The sequence below is a fragment of the Caretta caretta genome, chromosome 20, assembly GCF_965140235.1.
Source record: "Caretta caretta isolate rCarCar2 chromosome 20, rCarCar1.hap1, whole genome shotgun sequence".
Taxonomy (NCBI): domain Eukaryota; kingdom Metazoa; phylum Chordata; order Testudines; family Cheloniidae; genus Caretta; species Caretta caretta.
Window position 1 is genome coordinate 23107906 of NC_134225.1, and position 25838 is coordinate 23133743.

The 25838-nt window shown below is 62.7% G+C and overlaps 1 protein-coding gene across 3 annotated transcripts in view; it reads right to left on the reverse strand.

Annotated features, from left to right (window-relative positions):
- The window catches only part of PDE4A (phosphodiesterase 4A), a 152666-nt gene that overhangs the window by 120054 nt on the left and 6774 nt on the right, over nucleotides 1-25838 (reverse strand). For 2 of the 3 annotated variants that reach the window (XM_075121470.1, XM_075121469.1), the window contains exon 2: nucleotides 8968-9200. In XM_075121470.1, coding sequence (XP_074977571.1) covers nucleotides 8968-9200 — 233 coding nt within the window. Of the gene's footprint in view, nucleotides 1-8967; nucleotides 9201-18867; nucleotides 18986-25838 lie in introns of those variants that run through there. The other variant, XM_048831442.2, reaches the window with a different exon arrangement.

Here is a 25838-nt window from a genome sequence, read left to right on the forward strand (position 1 = left end):
GCTGGGCTGGGTGGCCCATGGTTCTGATCCGGCCGGGCCATTCCAAAGGACACAACTAGGTCTCTGTCCCTCCCTTTCCTCTCCTCAAACCACTAATTGGGACTTAATTGCCTAGACATGGCCAGAGGGGGTGTTCACTCCAGCCTGCCTGGGAGGGAACTGCGCTCCTGCCATAATTATTCAATGAGCCCTGCAGTAAAAATAACAACCATGCGGAGGGCACCATGCGGCCTGCACCTAGAGAGGGGACAAGCCACAGACCCAGGCCTGGTTGAGCCTCAGGGAGGGGCACGGGAGAGCACGGAGCCAGCGCCAGGGAAGCTGCTTGGCAAATGGGAATCTCTCCCACACACGAAGCCCAGTTCACCATTGCCCAGCTCCTCAGTCCCTTGGTGCAAAGTGAGCAGCAAATGCCAGCGGATCCAAAGAGCAGCACTCAGCAGGGGTGCAAGTGAGGGCACTTGGAGCAGAGCAATGGGGAACTGGGCCTGTGGCAGACTGGGCACTGGGACCAGAGCTGGCTCTCCGCTCCAGTCACAATCACAGACAGAGGCAGGTGGTCAGGGCTCCCCCAAGTCCAGGCTCCCAATCAGGGACTTGAACCTGCATCTCCCTGGCCCAGGGGAGTGACGTGAGCACCAGCCTCGCTGCGGGGCGGGGGGAGGGGGCGGGGAGCTCGCATGCGCCTGTTTCATTAAACATTTCACAAGGTCTCCATTTCCTTCCAGTACAGAAGAAAACCGAACTTCAGAGAATCACAGAAATGTGGGACTGAGAGAGACCTCGAGAGGTCACCGAGCCTGGTGCCGAGGCCGGGGGCAGTAAACCCAGACCAGCCCTTACACGGGATTGTCCGACCTGGCCTTAAAACCCTCCAACGCTGGAGATGCCATAGCCGCCCCTGGGAGCCTGGTCCAGAGCTTCACTGCCCTGAGAGCTGGAAAGTTTTTCCTAATATTTCACCTACATCTCCCTGGCTGCAGATTAAGCCCAGTGCTTCTTCTCCTACCTCCAGGGACACGGAGAACAACTAGTCACTGTCCTCTCGGTACCAGCACTTAACGTATTTGAAGACTTATCAGCTCCCCCTTCAGTCTTCTTTTCTCCAGACTAAACATGTCCAGGTTTTCTAACCTGTCCTCAGAGCTCTGGTTTTCGGCACCTGGAATCATTCTGGCTGCTCTCCTCCGGACTCGCCGGTTTGTCCCCATCTTTCCTAAAGGGCGACGACCAGGACTGGACACCGGCCTGAGGCCTCCTCAGTGCTGCGCAGAGCAGGGAAACGACCTCCCATGTCTTACCCCCCCACACACACATACACACCTGTCGTAACACCTGGACCCAGAACGAGACTCGTCTTTTTGGCAACTGCCTCACATTGTTGGCTCATTTTCAACTTGTGACCCCCGGATCCTTTTCAGCCAGTTAGTCTCCACTCGGCGGTTGTGCATTTGACTTTTCCTTCCCAAGTGCAGGACTTTGCACTTGTTTCTTTATTGAATTTCAGCTTGTTGATTTCAGACCAATTCTCGAATTTGCCACGGTCATCCTGCCTCCCGAGTGCTCCCAGCCCCTCCCACCCAGGTGTCATCTGCCCATTTTATAAGCACACTCCCATCGTTAATGAAAATGCTGAATGGTCCCGGCCCCAGGAGTGACCCCTACAGGACCCCACTAGATACCCTCCCTGCTCAACTGCGAGCCATTGAGAACTACGCGGGGACTGCCCCTTTCAGCCGGCTGTGCCCCGCCTCATCGTCATTTCATCTAGACCAGCTTTCCCTAGTTTGCTCATGAGACTGTGTCAAAAGCCTGACAAAAACTCCGATTGATCACATCCATCCGCTGGGCCAGGCGCCCTGTCGAAGGAGGTGGTTTGGCAGGTTTTGCTCTTGACCAAGCTGTGCTGGCTGTCCCTTCTAACCCTGGTATCCCCCCGGTGCCGGCAGACTGATTGTTTAATCATTTGGTCCAGGATCTTTCCAGCTCTCGGAGTCAGGCTGCCTGGTCTATTGCCCCTGGTTCCTCTGTGCTAGGGGCTCTGTTTGCCCTTCTCCCCTCCCCCGGGAGTCTCAAATATGCCTGCTAACGGTTCCAAGATTGCTTCAGCCAGTTCCTTAGGTACCTTGGATGAATTTCCTCAGGTCCTGCTGACTTTAACACATCTAACGCACCTGAATAGTCTTTAACCCGACCTTTGGCTTGTGTTCCTTCCCCCCGGGTGTTAACCTTTGGAACCTTTGGCCAAATGGAATTCTTGTTTCCCAGCCAGCCCTAACTGCAGGCTCACTGTGTGCCAGGTTTCTGTCGCTGTCTCAGAGCCAAACGCCTCCTCAGCTGCTAGTGACGGGGCCGATCTCACATCCTCTCCACTGAAGCCCCAAAAGACCTGCTTCCCAGCTCTAGAGCACTATCCGGAGGGGAGGTGCCTGGAGGGAAAGTAGACAGAGCAGAGATCCGCACAAGCTCCACCAGCAGGGCCAGGCCTAGGACCGCTCTGCGCCCTACACTGCACCACCGCTGCCTCCCTAGGAACATCGCTACTCTCCAGGCTTTCTAACCTGCGCACAGCAAAGGCACCCCGCTTGCAGCAGAGACGTACCAGCACGCTGCCCGCTCACTAGGACCTCAGTAATTTTTACAAAATCCACGAGGGAACACTCCGCTAGGCCCGTTCCAAAGTGTTCTCCTCAATAATTAAACTCTGCTGGAATTGCCGAAGGAAATGAGCAGGGGCAGAATGTGCCGCACCAGCCCCGCCGTTTGGGTGTTCTTATCCCGGCCTGCACCCCGCCGTCAGCAAGGAGGTGCCGCACGGTGCAGGACCCAGCCCTGATGGGTAATTCCTAGGACTCAGGAAACGGAGAAGCCTCTCCCATAGGTAGTGGGAGCTGGCTGCATCCAGACGGCGCGCGAGAGGTCGGGTGACGTGGGAGCTAGTTGAAGTTATTATGACAAAGGACAAAGGAAATACAAAGGAAAGAGCCCAGCAATGAAACAGCAGCTGGCGAGCCACAGATGCAGCCAGGGCCACGTGAATTTCGCAGCCATGGGGTCTGGCTCCTGACCCCCCCTGGGCTGCAGAGCTAGGTTCAGAGCCTCAGCTCTCCTTTCAAATCCCTCACAGCTGCAAAGAAAACCTCCATGATGGGACCTGAGAGCAGCCAATGCTGCGGTGTCTGAAGAGGGATTTGAGCCCTGGCCCGGCAAAGACCCAAGCACACGCCTAGCTCTATGACTGCAGTGGAACTAGAGGGCCCCGGGCTGATGCGGGGAAAGGGGGGAAGAGGGGGCGGGACATGTCTCCCCGTCTGATCCAGTCTGGCAGTGGCTTCATTCCCAGACGCTAATGGGAGTAAGGGACTGGTGTGGGGCTTGCCTGCCCTGCTCTGGTGCTGAGTGGCACCCAGTGCTCCGGGACAGCCTGCTGCCCTGGGTCCTCGGCCCACATAGCCGTCTGGGCACAGCGCTGGCTGGGGAATAAAGGGCATCATAATTACAGCAAATTATCTCCGGGACAAGCTGCAGAATGAAGCTGACGCCAGAGGCGGCAACCTCCTGACTCCTTCCTCTGACCGCTCGCCAAGCCCTCCCGGAACGGCTCAGGGCAGAGCTGCAGCCACCGGGTGCGGGGCGGTACCAGCCCCACACAGCCACAGCTCATGTCTGGGAGCACCTACCGAGCGGGAGCCCTGCCCCAGGCGGTCGGAGGCTCAGGAGATGCAGGCAGCATTGTGAGCCCCCCGTTACAGGCAGAGAGGGAAGGAAGAGAAAGATGCAGGGAGTCACCCCAGGCAGTGACCGGCAGAGCCGGTATTTGAACCCAGAGCTCCTGCCCCAGCTTGTTCCACTGCCCCAGGGAGCCCTTTCTCCTGGCCCTGGATGACAAGGCCTGTCAGCACGAGGCACAAGGAGGCGGCTCCCCACATCCCTCCCTCGGCTTCCCTTGCCCTGGGCGGACACGGAAAGGTCACTGCATCCTCTTGCAGCCCCGCTGCTGCTCGTGCGTCTGCTTCAGACACTTCACTCCCAGGGGGGGCCAATCCACGGAAAGCTGCTTCCCTCGCCCACCAAGGCGCTATGAGCCCTGGCAACTGGGCAAGGCAGGAATCCCCCCTTTCCACCAAGCCAGGGGATTTTCCAGCCAGCTGCTCCCCTGGGGGCTCCGAAGAGAAAAGGAAAGCTCTGGGCTTTGCACAGCATTCCCGGGGCACTGCAGAGACTTCGAGCTTACACAGGGACAGAGGGTCTAAGTCCAGGGTTCGGGAGCCGTGTAGCTGAGTGGCATGAACACGCCCACACACACGCACACCCCGCCACGCCGTGTGAAACTCACTCAGTGTGAGGTCACCAACTCCGGCCCCGCAGCAACAAACGCTCCCTGACCCTTTCGAGGGGAAACAGGGCAGTGGGGGTGTGAAATTCAGCCCCAAACCAGGTGACCCTCCAAACGCATCCAGCCAGGAGAAGCCAAACTAGGAAAAAAATCATGGAGCCCTTAAGAGGCAACACTGCTGGGGTTTCCCACAGCTTTCATGATTCCGTTTTGTTTCCTGGCCCTATTATTACGGTAGCACCTAGAGGCTCTAACCAGAGATCAAAGCCCTGCTGTGCCAGGCGCTGCCCAGACACAGAATGAGACACAGGCCCTGCCTGAGAGAGACCGTGTCCTAACCAGACAATTATTAGGGTTACGGTAGGGCCTAGAGGTCCCGGCCCAGATCGGGGCTCTGGTGGGCTTGGTGCTGCACACAGCAAGAGATTAACCCTGCCCTGACGAGCTCACGGTTTAAATGGGCAGGATAAAGGGTGTGAGGGGAAACCGAGGCACAGACCAGGGAAGTGGCTGATTCAGGTCTCCCAGCAGGTCAGTCACAGAGGCAGGAACAGAACCCAGCTTACCCGGGCCCCAGTCCAGGCCCCAGCCCACTAGAGCACATCTTACCCCTTGCTTGCCTGGCTCTTCCCCCAGCCTGTGCAAAGCAGGATTCTCCCAGCCCACCCTTCCCACGGCAGTGCCCAGGATGTAGGACACAGACACACATCAGCAGAACATGAAAGCGCCACTCCAGCTCCCCAGCCCGTCCTGGCCTTCGCCCCCACACCAGAGCGGCAGGGAAGATCTACAGCCGGCTGTGGGGGGTGATTAATACCCACGAACCTGAGGCTCGCGCTCCGAGAAGCTCCCCCGAGGGATCCTGCCAGAGGTGCCCTTTATCACCTTCCAGGCGCTTGGCAGAGTTTACTGCAAGGAAAGACGGAAACTGACCTGCTTGGGCCTGGCTCTGATTCACACTGCCCGTCCCCAGGGCAGCACTAGGTGTTAGACCACACTTGCTCCATCAGGCCAGGCACTGCGTGGAGCAAGAGCCAGCCCCAGCCCTGGGAAGCTTTCAGGCTACACAAACACAGGGTGGGAGGGGAAACTGAGGCAGCGAGTGAGGAAGGGACGTGCCTAAGGTCACTCAGCAGGGAATAGAACCCAAGGGTCCTGCCTACACGGCCAGCCCCTGAGCACCAGTGCACCCCCAGTGAGGCCGGGCTAGTATTCCCAGCTCCCAGACGGGGAACTGCAGCACAGCGCCACCCGGCGGCTGCCGAGAGAGCTTGTCACGGAGCAAGGTCTTGATCCCAGCTCTCCCGAGGGCCCATAATCACTAGACCACCCGTCTCCTCTCCTGCTGTCTCCTCTCCAGGACAAGGAGGACTGTGCCAGGCCCCCCCAGACAGCCTCATTCCCCCGCCAGCCTGCGTGCCCTGGCTCCCAGCGCCACCAGCCACCTGCGCATGAACCTGCCCAACGCCCCGAGCTGCTGCAGCCACCCCGCGAGCAGGCAGGTGGGAGGCAGCTGCAGCGGGGCCAAGCCCAGGGGGCTGCAGGCATCACAGAGCTTTGCTGTCTCCGCGGCCAAGCCCGGCGTGGGCAGGTTGTTATCTCCAGGGAAAGGAGCCGCTGAGAACCAAGCGGGCGCTGATCCCACGGGGCTCCAAAATTAGCAGCCAGGTCTCCCTCCGGAAGGGCCTAGCAGGTAGCCAGCTGGCTTGGAAGTCTGTGTGGAGCTGCAGCCCGTGGCGAATCCAGCCCCTGCTGTGGATACTAAACCCTGGAAACCTGCCTTAACTTCCTGGCCCAAGGTCACACTGAGTCTGTAGCCGAACCTGGAATTAAACCCGCGCCTCCTGCGGCCTAACCCGCCACCTCAGCCCCCGGCCCAGCCTTCCGCCGGGTGCGTCCCGTGGCGGGGCTGCCGCCCGAGGGAGGCTGGGGTTACATGCCAGCCACTGAATACGGCCTGTCACGCAGAACTCAGAGCACTGAGGAATGGCTGCTCTGATGACTCCTTCCAGTGGCATTTTGCTGCTGCGATCTTGCCTATAATTCCTGAGCAGCACCTTGGGTCCAATTACCCTGCTCACGCTTAGCATAATGTTAACTTGGCTTAATTAGCCTGAGACTTAACATGACAACGAACAGGGGTGCAGCTTCGATAGGCACCTCCCAGGTTGGCAGCTGTCCCTCTAGCAAACAGACACACATCGCCATGGTCCAGCCAGCCCCAAGGCAAATCAGGCACATCCGCGCTGGCAGCTCTTGTGAGCTTGAGACCCTGGGGGCTTTGCTTAAAGCCCCAGCTCCTGGAGTCATGTGAATGGGGAAGACTCTCAGCTTGCACTGCAAAAAGCTAAGTCAGTTTCTGGCCCTTTTGGCTGCAGAGAAAAGCTTGGAACACGGCCCTCATTAGAGCAATTGAATAACAGATGCTGTGGTTCGCGAGCGATTCCAAACCCTTTTGTTAAACTCTCGCTGCAGGGTGAACCGAAAAGGACATTTTTCAAAATTTTCAGTGAAGTAAAACATTGAAAACAGTTGTTTCAGGCTGAAGTAAACCCTTTGTTTCCATTCAGACCCTGTGAAACGTTTGTGATTTATTTTTAACGAACGTGAAAAAATGCTGAACTGTCATTTCAAACCAAGATTTCACTTTTGCTGGCTTCCCAACGGGGCTGAGCCCCAGGGAAATCCAGCTCCGAGGCTGGGGGCTGGGCCCCAGGGAAATCCAGCTCCGAGGTCAGGCACTGGGCCCCAGGGAAATCCAGCTCCGAGGCTGGGGGCTGAACCCCAGGGAAATCTACCTCCGAGGCTGGGGGCTGGGCCCCAGGGAAATCCAGCTCCGAGGCTGGGGGCTGGGCCCCAGGGAAATCCAGCTCCAGGGCCAGGAGCTGAGCCCCGGGGAAATGTTGTTCAGGGTCACGCCAGCAGTCAGGGGCAGAGCTGGGAGTCCAGGGCCTTAACCACCCGAGTGCCCCTAGTTCCAAACTCTGGCATCACTTCCCACGAACTAGGCCCAAACCCCCTTCTTTGTGGATAATCAGAAAGCTCCTGTGTTTGGCATTATCCCCCATTTCCTTCCTCCAGCGCCCACCTCCCCACATTGTCACAGGCTGGTCAAAAGGGATTTAAACCAGGATCGACTCTTCTTTTGGTCTTCTGCGGCAGAATCGGTGCTGAAGCCCTGGCCAGGGGCCCCGGGCTCGGAGAGGAACAGGCAGGGGATGCAACCAGCCTGTCGGAGCTAATGACAAAAGCCCAGCGCGGGGGTGGGGATGCCGTTTGGTCGCTGGGGGCAGTGAAGCGACTGGAACAAACAGGGAACCTTGAAGAAACAAGGACTTTGCTTCTCTGGTGTCAAAAGACAATTGATTCCCAGCTGACGAGTGGGGGGTCCAGTGTTCTTCCGCCACCCATGGTTCAGACAAATCTCCACAGGGGACCCAAAGCTAACCGGGCTCCCCGGGGCTGTGAGACCTATCTGTGGGACTCCCCCCAAACCCCGCTAAAAATAAACAGGCTGTGGCCCAGCCCCTCCTGCCTGTGCCCTCCAGGAAGCAGCATTACAGCATCCGCTGCGGTCCTTCATTGCCCGGCACAATCAAGGGAGCGGATCTGCTAGGAGGTGACGGGTTTGCCCAGCCCCAGGGAAGGAGAGAAGCAGCCAGACCCCTGCTGGTCTCTGTATGGCCCCCCCCGACTGGTCTTGGGGGCCCCCCCACTAAGGGTGTTGCTGTGGAGCCCCGAGATGCAGCCTGCATGGCCATGCAGGGTGTAACTGTCTCCCAGCCCGGGGGTGAGACCAACCCTGCCACAGGGCACCGAGCCACAGGAGAAGCTGCAGCACGGCCAGGATTATGGGCCGGGATCCCCTGCGGGCAGGGGGCAGTAAGAAGCTGATGGTTTTAGGGAGATTTCCACCGTGCCCAATAAATCTCTATCAGAGCCAGATTAAATCACAACTCGCCCTGGATCAGAGCCCTGAGGGATCCTCCCCTTCACCCCAGCGCTGGCCTGGTCTGCAGGGCCCACCCTTGGCGGGCCACAAGCACTGCTGAGACCCGACTGCAGGGGGTGCTGTCGGGAGCTGGCCAGGGAACGCTGGCACCCCCCCGGCTGCATCACCTGCTGGCAGAGTGCGGGGCGCTGCCCCTGACATGACTAGCCCTTCCCCCGGGTGTTTGCACGCTCAAGGCACGATAACCAGCCCTTCCCCTGGCTGTTTGCACACTCAGGGCACAATAACCAGTCCTTCCCCCGGGTGTTTGCACGCTCAAGGCACGATAACCAGCCCTTCCCCCGGGTGTTTGCACGCTCAAGGCACGATAACCAGCCCTTCCCCTGGCTGTTTGCACACTCAGGGCACACTAACCAGCCCTTCCCTCGGGTGTTTGCACGCTCAAGGCACGATAACCAGCCCTTCCCCCGGGTGTTTGCACGCTCAAGGCACGATAACCAGCCCTTCCCCCGGGTGTTTGCACGCTCAGGGCACGATAACCAGCCCCCTCACCTGGCTGTTTGCACACTCAGGGCACAATAACCAGCCCCCTCACCTGGCTGTTTGCACACTCAGGGCACAATAACCAGCCCCTCCCCCGGGTATCTGTCGCACACACTGTGACCCCTCCGTGCCCTACCTGTCCGGCTCAGCGTGGGTGATGGCGATGCGGGGCGGGATGCGCAGGGGCAGGGTGGTCGGCCTCTGGACGCTGTCGGGCTCCGGTGATCGCGCCCGGTCCAGGGGTTTCCACGGCGGCACCTGCAGGCTGGAGGAGAGCCGGCGCCGGCCACGCCGCAGCTCCGCACCCAGCATGCCGCCCGCGGTGTAGGACCGGCTGCAGAGCCCGGGGTCCAGCAGGTCCTTGGGCTTCTGCCAACGAGAGCAGAGGGCGAGCGTCAGGCCAAGGGCCCAGAGCAACACCAGCCTGGGGGGAGGGTGACCCACAACCTTTCCTCACCCTCCATCTCCTAGAGGGGACAGGCCCCATGTCCCATTCCCTGCCCCACGAACCAGCCAGTCCCCGCCCTGGGGCCAGATCGGAGCCAGCGCCCCCCAAAGGGGACAGGCCCCGTGTCTCATTCTCCCCCCCGGAGACAGCCAGTCCCCGCCCTGAGGCTGGAGGGAGCCGGCGCCCCCAGAGGGGACAGGCCCCATGTCCCATTCCCCCGCCCCCGAGACAGCCAGTCCCTGCCCTGGGGCTGGGTGGGAGCCGGCACCCCCCAGAAGGGACAGGCCCCATGTCCCATTCCCTGCCCCCGAAACCAGCCAGTCTCTGCCCTGGGGCCAGACCGGAGCCAGCGCCCCCGAAAGGGGACAGGCCCCGTGTCCCATTCCCCCACCCCAAGACAGCCAGTCCCCGCCCTGGGGCTGGAGGGAGCCGGCGCCCCCCAGAGGGGACAGGCCCCATGTCCCATTCCCTGCCCCCGAAACCAGCCAGTCCCTGCCCTGGGGCCAGACCGGAGCCAGCGCCCCCGAAAGGGGACAGGCCCCGTGTCCCATTTCCCCACCCCAAGACAGCCAGTCCCCGCCCTGGGGCTGGAGGGAGCCGGCGCCCCCCAGAGGGGACAGGCCCCGTGTCCCATTCCCCCCCACCCCGAGACAGCCAGTCCCCGCCCTGGGGCCAGATCGGAGCCAGCGCCCCCCAAAGGGGACAGACCCCGTGTCCCATTCCCCCCACCCCGAGACAGCCAGTCCCCGCCCTGGGGCCAGATTGGAGCCAGCGCCCCCCAGAGGGGACAGGCCCCGTGTCCCATTCCCCCGCCCCCAAGACAGCCAGTCCCCGCCCTGGGGCTGGAGGGAGCCGGCGCCCCCAGAGGGGACAGGGCCCGTGTCCCATTCCCCCCGACCCCGAGACAGCCAGTCCCCGCCCTGGGGCTGGAGGGAGCCGGCGCCCCCAGAGGGGACAGGGCCCGTGTCCCATTCCCCCCCACCCCGAGACAGCCAGTCCCCGCCCTGGGGCTGGAGGGAGCCGGCGCCCCCAGAGGGGACAGGCCCCGTGTCCCATTCCCCCGCCCCCCCAAGACAGCCAGTCCCCCACGGGGCTGGAGGGAGCCAGCGCCCCCCAGAGGGGACAGGGCCTTGCTCGCTACCTTTGTGCTGTTGTTACCAGCCCATCCTGGAGGCCCGGGGTGGGGGGGCGGTGTTTGAAAGAGATGTTTATTCTCAGCATCCTCAGGCTGCGCTAATCAGCCCCCGCCCGTCTCAGCTGCGGGGGGGGGGGGGGAGCTAAGGACGGAGCCCGGTGCTCATCTGCGGCTGCTCACAGCAGCTGGAGGCGCCGGCCTCTGCGCGGCACCGGAGAGGGGCTCGGCCTCTGTGCACCCTGGGCCGCGGAGTCAGCGACAGGCAAAGCGGCTGGCTGAGGGGACAGGGAATGGGGGGGCCTGTTCCCTCTAGGGGGCGCTGGCTCCCATCTGGTCCCAGCTCAGCAGGGTGGGCAATGGGGCGCGGGGCCCGTCCCCTCTGAAAGGCAGCACTTGCTCCCATGGGTGGACCATGCTGGGTCACAGGAAAGGTGGTTGGCTCCAGCCCCCAGGCCACCCCAAAGCCCGGCACCCGAGCCGGTCAGTGAGACAGCCCTCAGCAGCAGCCTCCGCGCAGAGGCCGAGGGCTGAGCCGGGCTCCTGGCGCCCGTTGGGGTGGGGAACGGGCAGGGCTGGGGTATGTGGAGGAAGGGGGAACCACTCTGGGCAGGGCCCTCCCAGCATCGGATGGCTGCTGAGAACTGAACCAGCCGTGGTTCCAAGCGACAGAGCCAGCCGGGCCGGTCAGTCATTCCCTCTGGCCTGGTGCGGCTGACAGCGCCTGGCGCGTTGCAGGGGCAGGAAGTTGGGACCCACATGGGAATGTGGCACCCAGGGTTGCTCTGGCTTCTTCCAGCACCAGGCTTGGAGCCAGGAGAGCCGGGTCCAGATCCTGCCTCTGCCACTGACCCCCTGCGGGACCTTGGGGGAGGCACTTAGCACCATGCTCCTCTCCCGTGGAGACCCCCATGTTCCTCAGGGAAGGTGCCGCTGACACTGGCCTGCTCGGTTCAGCCCATCGCATAATGGACGAAACCCCCAGCTTCTGGCAGACTCCGCAAACCCGGATGGTTTGCTCATCGCCAAGGGGAAGGTGAAATCTGGGGTGTGCATGTCCCAGCAGCAGCCGCCAGAGAAGCATGGGCAGAAGGACGTCATTTCACACCCCAGGGCAGGGAGCTGTGCCCTGAGGCCGGCGAGGTATTCGGAGATCAGCCCTGAGTGCAAACCAGGCCCCGCTGCCCTTTCCGGAGCAGCCCTGGAAATCCACTGCAGCGGCTGCTCCGAAGTCAGCGCATTCCCCAGCCAATGGAAGAGTTGCAGAATCCCCGGGGAAGAGCTGAGCCCAGGCCGGAACCGCGAAGGAGAGCAAAGCAACTAGCGCATCCCACGGGCGGGCCAAGGAGGAGACGGCAGATCTGGTGGCGACATGGACCCCAGCTGGAGAGAGAGGAAAAGGGCGACCGAGGGGAGCGCTGCACAGAACACGCGAGAAGCTACGCCCATGAGCATGGCACCGGGGCGGGGGCTGACCAGCGCAGCACAGGCCTGACGTGAAGGGCGGAGGCTGGTGGATCCCTGGGGCACCCCAGGGCGCGGGAGGATAAAGGAGAAGAAAGAACGTGGTGGGCAGCAGGGCCCCTGGCCTCTGATGGGCCACGAGCCGAGTTCAGCAACAGCCCAGGAGTTTGACTGAGCTCAGCGCCATGCTCGGAGGGCGTTTCACCAGCCTCCATGCCAAACGCCCAGACCATCAAGGAAACCCAGCCCGTCCATCAGCAGAGTCCTGGCTGCATGTGGGTTGCGGGAGCCCAGGGCTGGGCTAGCAGGGGCTGCAAGTTGGGAGGGGCACTGGCAGAGCTGTGGGGGGACCCCAGGCCTGGGATAGCAGGGGGCTGCGGGTTGGGACTGTGGAATTACCAATTCACCCCAGATTCGCTTGTCACTAATGGGAAGGAAAGTCCCAGGCCAGGAGTATGGGGGCTGGGAAGAAGCATTTCAAATAGTTTTCAAACCATCTTGCTGACGGGTCCTTTTTCCAGAACTAAACCAGGCTCCGCGGAGAGCCAGGTCCCAGCCCCCCGCCCCCACGCCCCAGGGGTGTGCTCAGAGTCCCTCCTGCCCCCCACCCTAAGCGGCTCTAGTCAGAAGCTGAGATCCCAAGCCCAAGGTGCTGGCATGCGTGATTGCTATTCCCGCCAATCCCCCAGTCCCCGGCTCCAGGCATCAGCTGAGGGGGCTGTGAGCGCCCGACAAGCTGCTCTGTTATTTGCTGGGGCTTTGCTCCACTTCCGCTGTTCCCGACGCTCTGGAACTAGGCAGATCTGTCACGGAAACGTCCTGCTCTCGCTGAGCCGCCTTGGCGCTCTGACGGTGGCGGCTGGCAGGCGTCTCTGCTTCCGCAGGGAATTTGGTGCCGGGAAGGTTTGCAAAGAGCAGGCTGGGGGCAGCAGGAAGCAGGCAGTGGTGTAGCCAGCGCATGCCAGCCCTAGTGGGGAAAGGCCCCGGGACCCACTCAGCCCAGGGGCAGATGATGCTGAGACTCGGTGACTGGTCACAGCTGTGTTTAACAGGCGCTACGGGGTTAACCAGGTCCTAAGCCACCTGCACTCGAGGCTAGGCTGGTGGCCGCGCCGTGCACTGCCCGGGGCCCGCAGCGAGGGCACGTTGTTGCAACCTGTGTTCCAGCCAGCACCCGTGTCCGAGCACAGAGCAGAAGCTGCCACGGGCTGGGATCCCCCTTCGGTGACGCACCGGAGTCACGCTCTTCATTAAGAGTCCAAACGGGCACGAAACTCCCCGTCCAGGGTGTGGCCAGCGTCGCTAGGGCAATGGCCAGACTCTGACCTCGCGAGGGCCCGAGTCCCCTCCCCGAGAGACACTAGACACGCCAGCGGGTGAGGGCAGGGAGGGATGGTGGGCAAGGGGAAGGCTGTTTGCCCATTTGGCTGGGGTTCACAAACCCGTGTCTTGGGCAGAAAGAAACAGCCAGGGGCTCCAGATCGCCTGGAAGGGGCACGCCTGCCCTTTACACCCCCACCCCGCAGCACAGGGCCCCCTGGGGTCAGCACTGTGAGGGGTGAGCGCCCCAAACGCCCCCCACCCCGCTCCCTGTGACACAGCGCCCCCTGGTGCCACAAGGGGTCAACACTGGTTTAGAGGGCCCCCACATTCCCAAAAACCATAACACCCCCCCCCCCCCGGGGAGGTCTATCAGCGCCCTGCCAGAGCAGGGCAGGGCAGGGCAGGGAGGGGAAGTCCCAGGCCCAGGGGCCCATCCCTTGCTGACCCACACAGAGCAAAGAAACAGGCCGGGCCAGGGTAGAACGGCCTCATGGGGCACCGGGATCAACAGCCACACCCGGGGGGACCTGTCTGCTGAGCGGGGCTGGCCAGAGGGTGGGAGACGCTGCCAGGACACACCGGGTCCTTCCCCGCCTCGTCGGCTAGCACATAGCTATGGGGCCACCGCCACAGGACCCCAAACAGCCTGCTGCCTCCCTCTGGACGCCGGCTGCCCCTCAGCCCCACAGGACCCCAAACAGCCCGCTGCCTCCCTCTGGACGCCGGCTGCCCCTCAGCCCCACAGGACCCCAAACAGCCCGCTGCCTCCCTCTGGACGCCGGCTGCCCCTCAGCCCCACAGGACCCCAAACAGCCCGCTGCCTCCCTCTGGACGCCGGCTGCCCCTCAGCCCCACAGGACCCCAAACAGCCCGCTGCCTCCCTCTGGACGCCGGCTGCCCCTCAGCCCCACAGGACCCCAAACAGCCCACTGCCTCCCTCTGGACGCCGGCTGCCCCTCAGCCCCACAGGCTCTCAGGACGATGGAGACAAGGCAGCTGGGAGCTCCCAGGGTGGGGCGGAGAAGGCGGCAGACCCAGCACGGAGCAAGGTGACTGGGGTTCCCTCTGAGCTGCCCCAGATATGGGGGCACCAGCAGCGCCCCCGGTCTAGTCCCAGTTCAGGGAGGGGCGCAGGGCCCAGTGGCTGGAGGGCCTGGGGGGTCAGGACTCCTGGGTTCTATCCCAGCTCTGGGAGGCGAGTGGGGATCTAGTGGGTTAGAGCAGGGGGTCAGGACTCCTGGGTTCCCCTCCTGGCCCTCACAGGGGAACCCAGGCTAGCTACGAAGAACTAACACTGGTTATTATCACTCCGCCCTCCGAACACGCCTAGCCAAGCTCCCTGTCCAGCCCGATCTGAACGCTCGGTTTCTTAATTAGAAAATGTAATTAAATGGCAGAGAGACCCGGGGCGGGGGACGGGAGGGGGGAATCAGTGGAAAGAACTCATTCAACTGGGCCCTGAGCAGCATGGACGGGCAGCGCTGCCCTCTAGTGGGCAGAATGGGAATCACAGCTCTCGGGTATCCCCAGCCGCCCACATCTCCACAGCAGGGAACAGCTGTGTGTCCTAGTCCTTCCACTGCCAGCAGGGATTCCCCAGCAGTTCAGGCAGGGGGCGAGGCTCTGTCCCCCGTCTCCCAGGAGAACCCAGCCAAGACGTTGATGATTTCACCAGATCCCAAGGCCTCAAACCATCTGAGCTCCGTGACGGACCCACATGGCCCAAATCCGCAGCCAGAGCAACACAAACACTCCAAGGACAGAAACTGGGGAATCCCGCAGGCAAAGGGGGGCTCCCCAGTTCCCACAGAAGGGGGAGGGAACAGAGCCAAAAGCTGTCTTTTATCACTGCTACTATTACAATAGCTCTTTGACACCACAGCCGAGATCAGGGCCCCGTCATGCCGGGCACTGCCCAGACCCCAGCCAAGATCAGGGCCCCATCACGCCGGGCACTTCCCAGACCCCAGCCGAGATCAGGGCCCTGTCGTCCCGGGCACTTCCCAGACCCCAGCCAAGATCAGGGCCCCATCGTGCCAGGCGCTGCCCAGACCCCAGCCAAGATCAGGGCCCCGTCGTGCCAGACACTGTGCAGACCATGAGCTTCGTTGTGCCGGGAGCTGCCCACATCTCTGCCTCACAGATCATCCTAAAGGCAGCTCCTTCTCTGTGCAGAGACCCCCCCAGGAGGAGCTGGAAGCTCTGGGGCCTTGGGCGCAGTGATCTTAGGAGCCTGTGGGCTGGAATCCCTGCTCTCTGGCCTCTGCCCAGCTCAGGTGTACAGAGGCCCGGGGTGGGGAGCGTGTGCCTGAGGGGGGGATATAACCCCAAGCCCACCATGTCTGCCCATTTGCCTGGAACCAGCCCAGGTTCCCTAGGGGTATTTTCTTAAGAAACTGATGAACGTAACTGGTGTGAGTATTGGTGTGCCAGCTCTTGGATAACAACAGACACCGGCCACCTGCGAGACGCTTGGCAGGAACAGCCGGGACACAGCACCACCATCAGAGCTGGCTGGGGTTAATCTAACGAGCAGGGCCTGGCCAGCAAACACGTTGTCAGGGCATGGACCAGAGACACTGAGCTGAGCCTGAGATACGAACACGCTGCAGCCACCACACAGACCAGCTGGGGGGGCAGGGCGATGGGGAAGCCGGGGGGGACCCTGTGATGCTGCAGGGCCCGGGGAGCCACGAAGCGGGGTGCAGGGCACTAGGTGGGCAGGGGGCGCAGGACGGGGGGCAGTGCTCAAGGGCGGTGTACTCAAGGAGGCTGCTGTCTGTAAGGCGACCCTGGCTAGCTAGCTGCAGAAATCAGAACATGGAGGGCTGGAACTGTGCAGACCTCGGCGACTTGAGCGAACGGAGGAACTGGTAGCAGTAGTAGGTTGTCATCGCTATGCGAACTAGCACTATGTGAGCCAAGGGAGTGAAGCAGTTGCCCCAGGGGCTAGTGTCAGTCCGGGGCATATTAACAGGCGTGTCGGATGTAAGACACGGGAGGTGACTGTCCCGCCCGGCGAGGCCCCAGCAGGAGCCGGTGTCCAGGTCTGGGCGCTGCACTGCAGGAAAGATGGGGACACGCTGGAGAGCGCCCGGAGGAGAGCGGCCAGACTGAGCGAAGGTTCAGCCAACCCGCGTGCGAGGAACGTTACAAACCCTGGGCCTGTTTGGTCCGGAGAGGAGAAGCCTGGGGGGGCCCTGAGAACTGGCCTCACACGCGCAGGGCTGGGGGAGGGGCTGTTCTCCAGGGCCACTGGGGCAGGACAAGGAGTCCAAGGCTCCGTCTGCAGCCGGGGAGGGTTAGGTCCGATACCAGGGAAAACGGTCTAACTCCCGGGGTAGCTGAGCTCTGCAGTTGGCTCCCCAGGGCGGCTGGGGAATCCCTGTCACGGAGGGTTTAAGGGCAGCTGGACAAACCCCTCTCAGGGCTGCTCTGGGTTGACGGGATCCTGCCTCGGCGGCGGGGGCTGCACTTGGTGGGCTCCGGAGGCCCCTCCCAACCGGAGGCGTCTATGATTCTATAGAAGGGGGAGTCCTGACTCCCGGCCCCTCCTGCTCTAGCCACTAGATCACACTCCCCTCGCTGGGGCTAGAACCCAGGAGTCTGGGCTCCCACATCCTTCCTCTCCTAACAATACAGCACGGGCCAAGGTAATGCAAAGCAACCTGCCTCCACCCTAGTCTGGCAAACGTTAGTGGGGGTCACGCAGCGTGATCAGCGCAGGCTGGGTTCCCGTGCCTGGCAGAGATGTCAGTGAGCTCTGGGTTGGCTTGGGAGTGATCACCCTCAGCACAACCCAAACACAAACACAGCCAGCTACACACCCCAATGCACCCTAAACACAGCCAGCTAAGCACCCTGAGTGCAGCCAGCTACGTGCCCCAGTGCACCCCGAACACAGCCAGCTACACACCCCAATGCACCCCAAACACAGCCAGCTACGCACCCCAATGTACCCCAAGTGCAGCCAGCTATGCACCCCACTGCACCCCAAACACAGCCAGCTACATGCCCCAATGCACCCCGAACACAGCCAGCTACACACCGCAATGCACCCCAAACACAGTCAGCTACACACCCCGAGTGCAGCCAGCTACACACCCCAATGTACCCCAAACACAGCCAGCTACGCACCCCAAACACAGCCAGCTACGTGCTCCAATGCACTCCGAACACAGCCAGCTACGTGCCCCAATGTACCCCAAACACAGCCAGCTACGCACCCTGAGTCCAGCCAGCTACGCACCCAAATGCACCTCAAACACAGCCAGCTATGTGCCCCAATGCACCCTGAACGCAGCCAGCTACACACCCCAATGTACCCCGAGTGCAGCCAGCTACGTGCCCATGTGCACCCCAACACAGCCAGCTACGCACCCCGATGCACCCCGTACGCAGCCAGCTACACTCCCGAATTCTCCATGAGCCCCACCCCCAGAGGCAGGTGTCCCCGCGCTGCCGGGGTCCCCAAGAGCCTGGACTGACAGGTGCAGCAGCTGCAGACTCCAGCCTGCCCAGCTACTGGCGTCTTTCTGCTCTCGGGGCAGCAGAGGGCGCCCCCGCACCGTGCGCCCTCCCTCCGCTGTTTCCAAGGCCAGCACCTGCAAAGGGAACCTGCCAAACCACACGTGTGTGCCAATGTGCAAGGCTGTGCATGGCCGTGCACACTCCCCAGTACTCGTGCATGGCCATGCACGCTCCCCAGTGCTCAGGCAAGGCCACGCACGCTTCCCGGTGCTCGTGCATGGCCGTGCACGCTCCCCAGTACTCGTGCATGGCCGTGCACGCTCCCCAGTGCTCAGGCAAGGCCACGCACGCTTCCCGGTGCTCGTGCATGGCCGTGCACGCTCCCCAGTACTCGTGCATGGCCGTGCACGCTCCCCAGTGCTCAGGCAAGGCCACGCACGCTCCCGGTGCTCGTGCATGGCCGTGCACGCTCCCCAGTACTCGTGCATGGCCGTGCACGCTCCCCAGTGCTCAGGCAAGGCCACGCACGCTCCCCAGTGCTCAGGCAAGGCCACGCACGCTTCCCGGTGCTAGTGCATGGCCGTGCCTGCTTCCTGGCACCAGTGCAAGCTCACAGCTGAACACCAACCACTAAGCACCCCCCTTCGGCGTAGAGGTGGCAGGGAGAGAGAATGGTGCCCTGGGGCCCCCCAGAGCAGCAACCCCGGGGCTGCCTCGTGGGGGGATAAGAGACCCCATGCCCGGCCGGTTTCAGCACTGGCTCGTGCCTGGGAGCCCTGGCTGCCCCAGGGGTGCTGGGAGACCCTCCCAGTGGGGGTGACACAAAGAGCCCTGCCCACCAGTCTAGGGCCTTAACTACATCCTCCCCACACCCAGGTAGGGGCCCCTCGGAGACGGCAGCTGGCGGTATTTATCTCCCCGCCGACACCCGTGCCCACGGCCCCGGCCCTTGCCCTGATGGGTGTTGTCCGCTCCCCTGTCAAGGGGACTGGCTGGCTGGGATGGGGCCTTTCCCCACCTTCTCACCCATTCGGTGCCCCTCCCCATGCCATGAGCTCATGGGGTCTCACCCCCCATTGTAGGGGGCAGCTCCTGGCCAGGCCACACCACCCCAACAGGGATGCCGAAGCCTTGACAGGCCCCAAAGCCGACCCCCTCTCCCCTGGATGGAGGGGACACCCCCCCGGTGCTGCTTTCACCTCGTCCACTGTCACGGCCAGGACACTCCGGCTCTTCTTCATGTCCCTGTCCAGCCTGGGGTCTCCTCTGCTCTCAGCCACCCACCAGCCGCGCGGCCCCAGGACACGGGGCAAGGGCCGGAGTTAAACGCTGCTCTCTCCTGCCTGTCGGGAGCCTGAAAGACAGTGACGGGGGGGGTGGCGGCATTAGATCCTGGCTGCTCCATCCCCCACCCCCCCTCACAATTCCCCAGCAACAGGGGCCCCCTGCTGACAAGTCCCTTAGGACAGCGTCCTGTCCCATCCCTTCCAAATCCCCAGCCTCATCTAGATCCCACTCCCCTCCCAGAGCTGGGAACAGAACCCAGGAATCCTGGCTCCCAGCCCCCAGCGGTGAGGGGAGCGGGGCCAGATCCAGGACGGGCAGGGGTTGTGCACGTCACAGGAACCAGCCCAGCGGCCCTCAGCCTGGTGTGTGCCCAACTCAGACCAGCCCCCAACGTCTCTTTCCACTCCCCAGTGGGCGATTTCATGAGCTAATGACCCCGACTCATGCGAAATGGGGAGGCAGGTTCACAACAGAGAGGGAGGGGAAGGGTTAATTCACCCCGACCCTGCCGCAGAGGATCCAGGGGAAGGGCTGGCAGGACAGGTGTGGCTCTGCAACCCACGTACGTGTGAACGCTTGCACAGCCCCCCCCATACGGGCACACACACGGACGTGCCATGCCCCCCCCGGGGAAACGGAACTGCCTGCCCCATGCACCCACATGTGCACAGCGTGTGTCCCTGAACTGCCCCCACACCCCAGCAGCCCTGAGGCCCAACGCACTTCCTGCAGCCGTGTTCAGAGTCTCGGGGGGAACAGATGCTGCAGGTGCCCCCGCGAGTCCTGGCTTCCTCTGTGCAGCCCAGGGCAATCCACCACCTCCACTCCCCGCGAGGAGGGGGCACCGCGAGCAGCAAGGGAGCCCTGGGCCCTTGGACGGGCAGGGGGGCCCAGCCCGACGGGAATGGGGAACCCAGGGCTGAAAGTCACCAGCCTCGGCTCAGCCCACCCCAGCTGGAGCCATCGGTCTCTGTTGCCATTGGCGACTCGGGCCGGGTTTGGTACCGAGAGCAGGAAAGATGGAAGGAGGCAGAGCCGGAGCCCAGGCCAGGTGCCCCGGGCAGCTCCTCTGGGGACCTGAGAATAGCTGCCCTGCTCAGAGTGCTCAGGCCAGCGCGCGGGGCTGGCTCAGGACAGGTCGCTCCCTCAACACACTCAAGCAAAGAGCTTGGCCGGCTCCTGGGAGGGAGCCTCTGCATTTGCATCCTGCCACCGCACCTGTGAAACGGCACCAGCTGCCAGGTCAGAACAGCCACAGCATCCACAGGCACCCGGCAAGGAGCCGGGGATGGCACGGTGGTGAGTACCCAACGGGGCCCTGATCTCGGTCCGCACAGCACCCAGCACGACGGGGTGTGACGAAGCGGGACTGTTCTTAATGTTTCCTCTGAATAGCGTGGGGGTGCCTCAGTTTCCCCTGTGCAGTTGTTAAGTATCTAGGGGGTGGGGTAAGGGTGTATGATCGTTGCAGAGCCCTAGAGGGCAGGTGTGTGCAGGAGTCTGGACACAGAGAATGGCCGACACCCTGTTTCCTGGCCACTGATGGCCTGGGCCCTTCCCCCCTGCGAGGTGAGAGCTAAAGGGATGGAGAACAAAGGAATCCGGTGACCACCTGGCCCGGGAAAGGGACAAAGCCCAGAGGAGGGGGGGGCTGGAGGGGGAGTCAGTTTGGGGCTGGCTGGGACGTGGAGTGAAGGGCAGACATGGTTGTCTGGCTCACTGCCCCCCCAAAATGGACCCGGCTGAGGGATCCTGTTCTCTGCACCTACAAGCTCTGTGTTAGACCATGTTCCTGTCGTCTAATAAACCTCTGTTTTACTGGCTGGCTGAGAGTCCCGTCTGACTGCGGAGTTGGGGGGCAGGACCCTCTGGCTTCCCCAGGACCCTGCCTGGGCGGACTGGCTGTGGGAAGCGCACGGAGGGGCAGAGGAGGCTGAATGCTCCGAGGTCAGACCCAGGAAGGTGGAGCCGGGTGAGCTTTGTGTCCTGCAGACAGGCTGCTCACAGAGAGGAGACTTCCCCAGAGTCCTGACTGGCTTCATGGGGAGCAGCTCCAGAGCATCGCCCAGGGACCCCGTGACATGGGGCCAATGATCTTGGTCGGGGTCTGGGCAGCTCTACCGCAGTATCAATAATTAAGACCACACGGCTCCCAAGAGGGGCTGAGATGGGACTTCGGGGAATTCTTGCCCCAGTCCCAAACCAGGACCAGCGGGGTTCTGGGGGTGGAGGAAGGCAAGGGTGTCACGGAGTCCCTGGGCGATGCTCTGGAACTGCTCCCCATGAAGCCAGTCAGGACTCTGGGGCAGTCGCCTTTCTGTGAGCACCCTGTCTGCAGGACACACAGCTCACACAGCTTCCACCTTCCTGGGTCTGACCTCGGAGCATTCAGCATCCTCTGCCCCTCCGTGCGCTTCCCACAGCGAGTCCGCTCAGGCGGGGCTCCTGGGGAAGCCAGAGGGTCCTGCCCCCCAACTCCGCAGTCAGACATGACTCTCAGCCAGCCAGTAAAACAGAAGGTTTATTAGACGACAGGAACATGGTCTAAAACAGAGCTTGCAGGTGCAGAGAACGGGACCCCTCAGCTGGGTCCATCCTGGGGGGCAGTGAGCCAGACAACCACGTCTGCACTTCACTCCATGTCCCAGCCAGCCCCAAACTGAAAACCCCCTCCAGCCCCTCCTCCTCTGGGCTTTGTTCCTTTCCCGGGCCAGGAGGTCACCTGATTCCTTTGTTCTCCAACCCTTCAGCTCTCACCTTGCAGGGGGGGAAGGGCCCAGGCCATCAGTTGCCAGGAAACAGGGTGTCGGCCATTCTCTGTGTCCAGACTCCTGCACACACCTGCCCTCTAGGGCTCTGCAATGATCATACACCCTTACTCCACCCCCTAGATACTTAAGAACTGCCTAGGGGAAACTGAGGCACCCCCACACTATTCAGAGGAAACATTAAGAACAGTCCCACTTCGTCACAAAGGGAAGGATCCGTGCATGGATGAGCTGTCACTCTCAGCAGTGACAGTGCCAAGTGGGTCTCACCCGGCACTCGTTCATTCTTTACGGTTCTCACCTGCCTGGGGCTGTATTTAACCAGGACGCTGCTGCTGGGAAGTGTCTGTCTCTGAATCGCCCTCCAGCCAGGGGACAGCTGGGGAAAGCAGCAGGGGTGAGGCCAGCCAGCAGCCTCTGAGCTGCCCTTCCAAGACGGGTGCAACTCTGCTGCAAGCCGGGGGTCCCCCAAACCCTACCATGGAGCCCCCGGAGCACCAGGGGCTTTCGCAACAGACACCCACCCTCAGCTGGCAGCTCGTGGACCTTGGAGGCAGGGGCATCCACCCCCAAGACAAGGGGTACCAGGGCAGAGGTGTTCCCCTGGGAGTAGCAGGGCAGGGCCCAGTGAGTGGCACAGGATGAGTGTCACCCGCCTCCTGCAGCTCCCGCACTTGTTTCTAACCCCCAGCAGCCCAGGACAGGCCTGCACAGGGGCCTGGGGCTAACAGGGCAAGCCTAGCAGGGCGCCGCACGAGCCCTGCGCTGAGCCGAGTGGGGGGAACTGCATCAGCATGGACTTCGGAGAGCCCTGCGGCTCGCCAGCCAGGGCCAGGGACTCCTCAAGGGACGGATGCGCTGGAGCGAGAGGCGCTGGGTGGGGGGCAGGCAGCAGGGGGCTCTGGGGCAGGCTAGGCTGCTGTCAACCAGAGGGTGACGAGGCCAAAGGAGGATGGGCTCAGGCTCTAGCTGCCCCTCTGGCCCCAACCCCAGCAGAGATCGGCAGATCTGGGCTCTGTCAGACCAACCCCCCAGGATTCCTCCCTCTCCCCCAGCCCCGGAAACTCTGGTCGCAGCAGAACCTATAGGCTGCAGATCAGAGCTCTGAGCGCTGCACGGCACCGGCCCTGGTTCCAGAGACAGTCCAGGGATGGGAAGAGAAACAGGAGAAGGGACTGGCCTCAGTCACGCAGTGGGTCAGCGACAGAGCCAGGAATAGAACCCCGGAGTCCTGAGTCCCCACCCATTACCCCACCGTGCCTGCCTCTCTGCCGGCGCATTCTGTTGCCCCTTGGTCACTGCTGGCTACAAGACTCACACCGAGAAGATTCTTCCCTCCCAGTTCCCTCCCGCCCAGGGGCTGTTTCGTGGGGCCAGGGGGGCGCAGGGGGAGGCAGGTCCCAGAGAACAAACTTTGCACCCCGCTGCACTGCCCACAGGGAGGTGGGGGGCATGGACCCAAACACCGTCTCTCCCGCTCTCCCTTATGACACTATAAATATTTCAGCACTGCAGCTCCCAGCTGCCATGATCGCGCTACAAAACCAGCCCCCGGCCCAGGGTAGTTCCGAGCAGGGCAGGAGCCTTCGCGGAATCAACCCCCTGCATTAAGCAGCAGCTCGGGGAGCTCTTCTCTGAATAATTAATTGTTTAAGGCCACTGCAGGCACGCGGGAGGGGAAACAGCAGCGGGAGCACTGCGGGACGCTGCTCAGCGGAGAGGTCCGGCTTTCAAAGGACGGACCGACGGAGCAGCCGGTGGGGGGCAAGAAAACACCGTCCGGGTCTGAGTTCACCAGGGGGCATAACCGGGGTTTGCATGCAGAACCCGCGGCCCCGGCCCAGACCCCTGGCGCTAAGGAGTACCTCAGCTGGCAGCAGCAGGAGGCTGTTACCCTGCAGTGGCTCAGGAATGCTCTCACACACACACACTCACACTCTCTCTAGTACACTGTTATGCACACACAGTCGTGGAGCCAGGTGCTGGGTTGACACTGCAGAGCAGCCGGGCCGAGCCGGGCCAGGCAGCCCATCCGAGAGCCTGGGGGAGCGTGTGGAAAGCAGGCCATGCCCGCGAAGCAGCCTTCTGTTGCCCCCTGAGTAGCCATTTTACAACTTAACTGCTCTGCTCCACTCCCCAGGGCCGCAGCCCGCAGCTGGATCGGAGCCGGTGCCCCACGGCCCATTCCCTGCCCCCCGCTCCCCACACCCAGTCAGTCCCTGCCCTGGGGCCAGATCGGAGCCAGTCCCCCTGGAGGGAAAGGCCCCGGGTCCCATTCCCCGCCCCCCTGAGCCAGCCAGTTCTCGCCCTGGGGCCGGATGGAAGACAGCGCCCCCTAAAGGGGAAAGGCCCCGTGTCCCATTTTCTGCCCCCCTCCTGGGCCACCCAGTCCATGTGAAAGCTGTGGCCCCTCGCTCCTGGGAGTCTCCACTGTGTTTCTGTGCCTGGGGTCCATTCATGCCATGCTGAGTTTGGAGGATGTCACCCCCCCACACTCGATGGGAAGCGGGTGGAGACCCTTGCGCCTGGGGGTCCCCACAGGGCTGTCAGCCTGGATCGGCTCCCATCGCTCCTGACCTGGGCAGGCTACGTGCATGGTGGCTCGCTAGGGGGTCCATCTCCACCCACACCCCCAGCCCTGACCCAGCAGGTCCCCCCCAGCTGAGTCCCCTGCTCGCTCTGGCTCTACCCACCCCCAGCCAGCTCCCCATAAATCTGCTGATGCCTAAATATTTATGCTGCACCAGGGACAGCAGACGTCACACCCATGGCAGGGAGCCAGGCTGGTGGGAGGTTCAGACCCAGGGGCCTCTGAGACCCAGGGTGCAGGGCCCCTTCCTCTGCAGGAGACATGGCCATATGTCTCACCAGGGGTGGGCACCAGGTCAGCCCCCTCCAGCCCCAGGCAACGAGATCCAAGGGCACCAGCTCGACTGGCCCCTTGCTGCCAGTCCTAAATGCCGGACTGCACAGGGCAGCTGAGAGGCCCAGGGCTGGTTGGCCAAGATTCCACCCGTCCTGCCCCCCAGAACATGAGTCCACCCTGCCCCCCCCACCCCCAGAACATGGGTCCACCCGGCTGCCCCCTACTATCTCTGCCCCTCCCACTCCCAGCACAGGTCTGTCCCTGCCCACCCCCACCCATCTCCCACTCTTGCAGCATGGGTCCACCCCCCACCCCCAATCCTGCAACGCGGGTCCATCCCCGCCCATCCCGACGCATCTCCACCTCCCAGCGCATGGGTCCTTCCCCTCCAGGATCCATCCCTGCCCCCACCCCAGGAGGTAACTGAGCAGCCAGCAGAGACCCCACGGCCAAGGCGAATGAGTGATTCATTCTCTCCCACCAGGTCTGGTCCACCTGGCCATACGCTGGACTGGCCTGCGGCGGCCTACGGGGACCACACAGAGATCTGGAATCGCGCGTAAGGGGCCAGCACTCCCCCCACGAGCCCCTAGAGGGCCCTGCGTTCACGCGGGGAAGGGGCTGGCGCCCAGAACACGAGCCCTGGAGGAGTGTTGAACTGTGATGGGGCTGGAGCTGCGGGCAGAGACGGGGGCTCCCCATTTCCTACCACCGGGCCAGATCCGCAGCTGGTGCAATGACCTTCTCCACCCCAGCTACTGCGGAGAGGAAGGGCAGGCCGGTGGCTCGGGTGCCAGCTGAGGTGGGGGCGATGCGAGTTCAACTCCTGGGACTGCCACAGCGTCCCTCTGCACCTTTGGGTACGGCCCTGAGGGTACGGCCCCGTCCTTGCCAGCTCAAGGAGCCAGAGCCGCGCCAGCTCCGACCCAGCCCACACGCTGTCAGTCGGGAGTGTAGCTGCAGCAGGAGGAGCCAGCTGCCCTGAGCGTGATCCCGTGGGAGACACTCGACGTGGACTCGGGGCAGCTGGCTCCTCCTGCAGGTACACTGCTGCTGTTAGCATGCTGGCTGGATCAGACCTCACGTGGCTGCATCCCCTCGAGCTGGGAATTACAGCACAGGTGCACCCTTATGCTCTCTGGCCCAGGCCCTCAAAGATATTTAGGCTCCACTGAAATCAATGGAAGTGAGGAGCCTAAGCACTTTAGAGGATCTGTGCCTCAGTTTGCTCATCTCTACAATGGGAGTA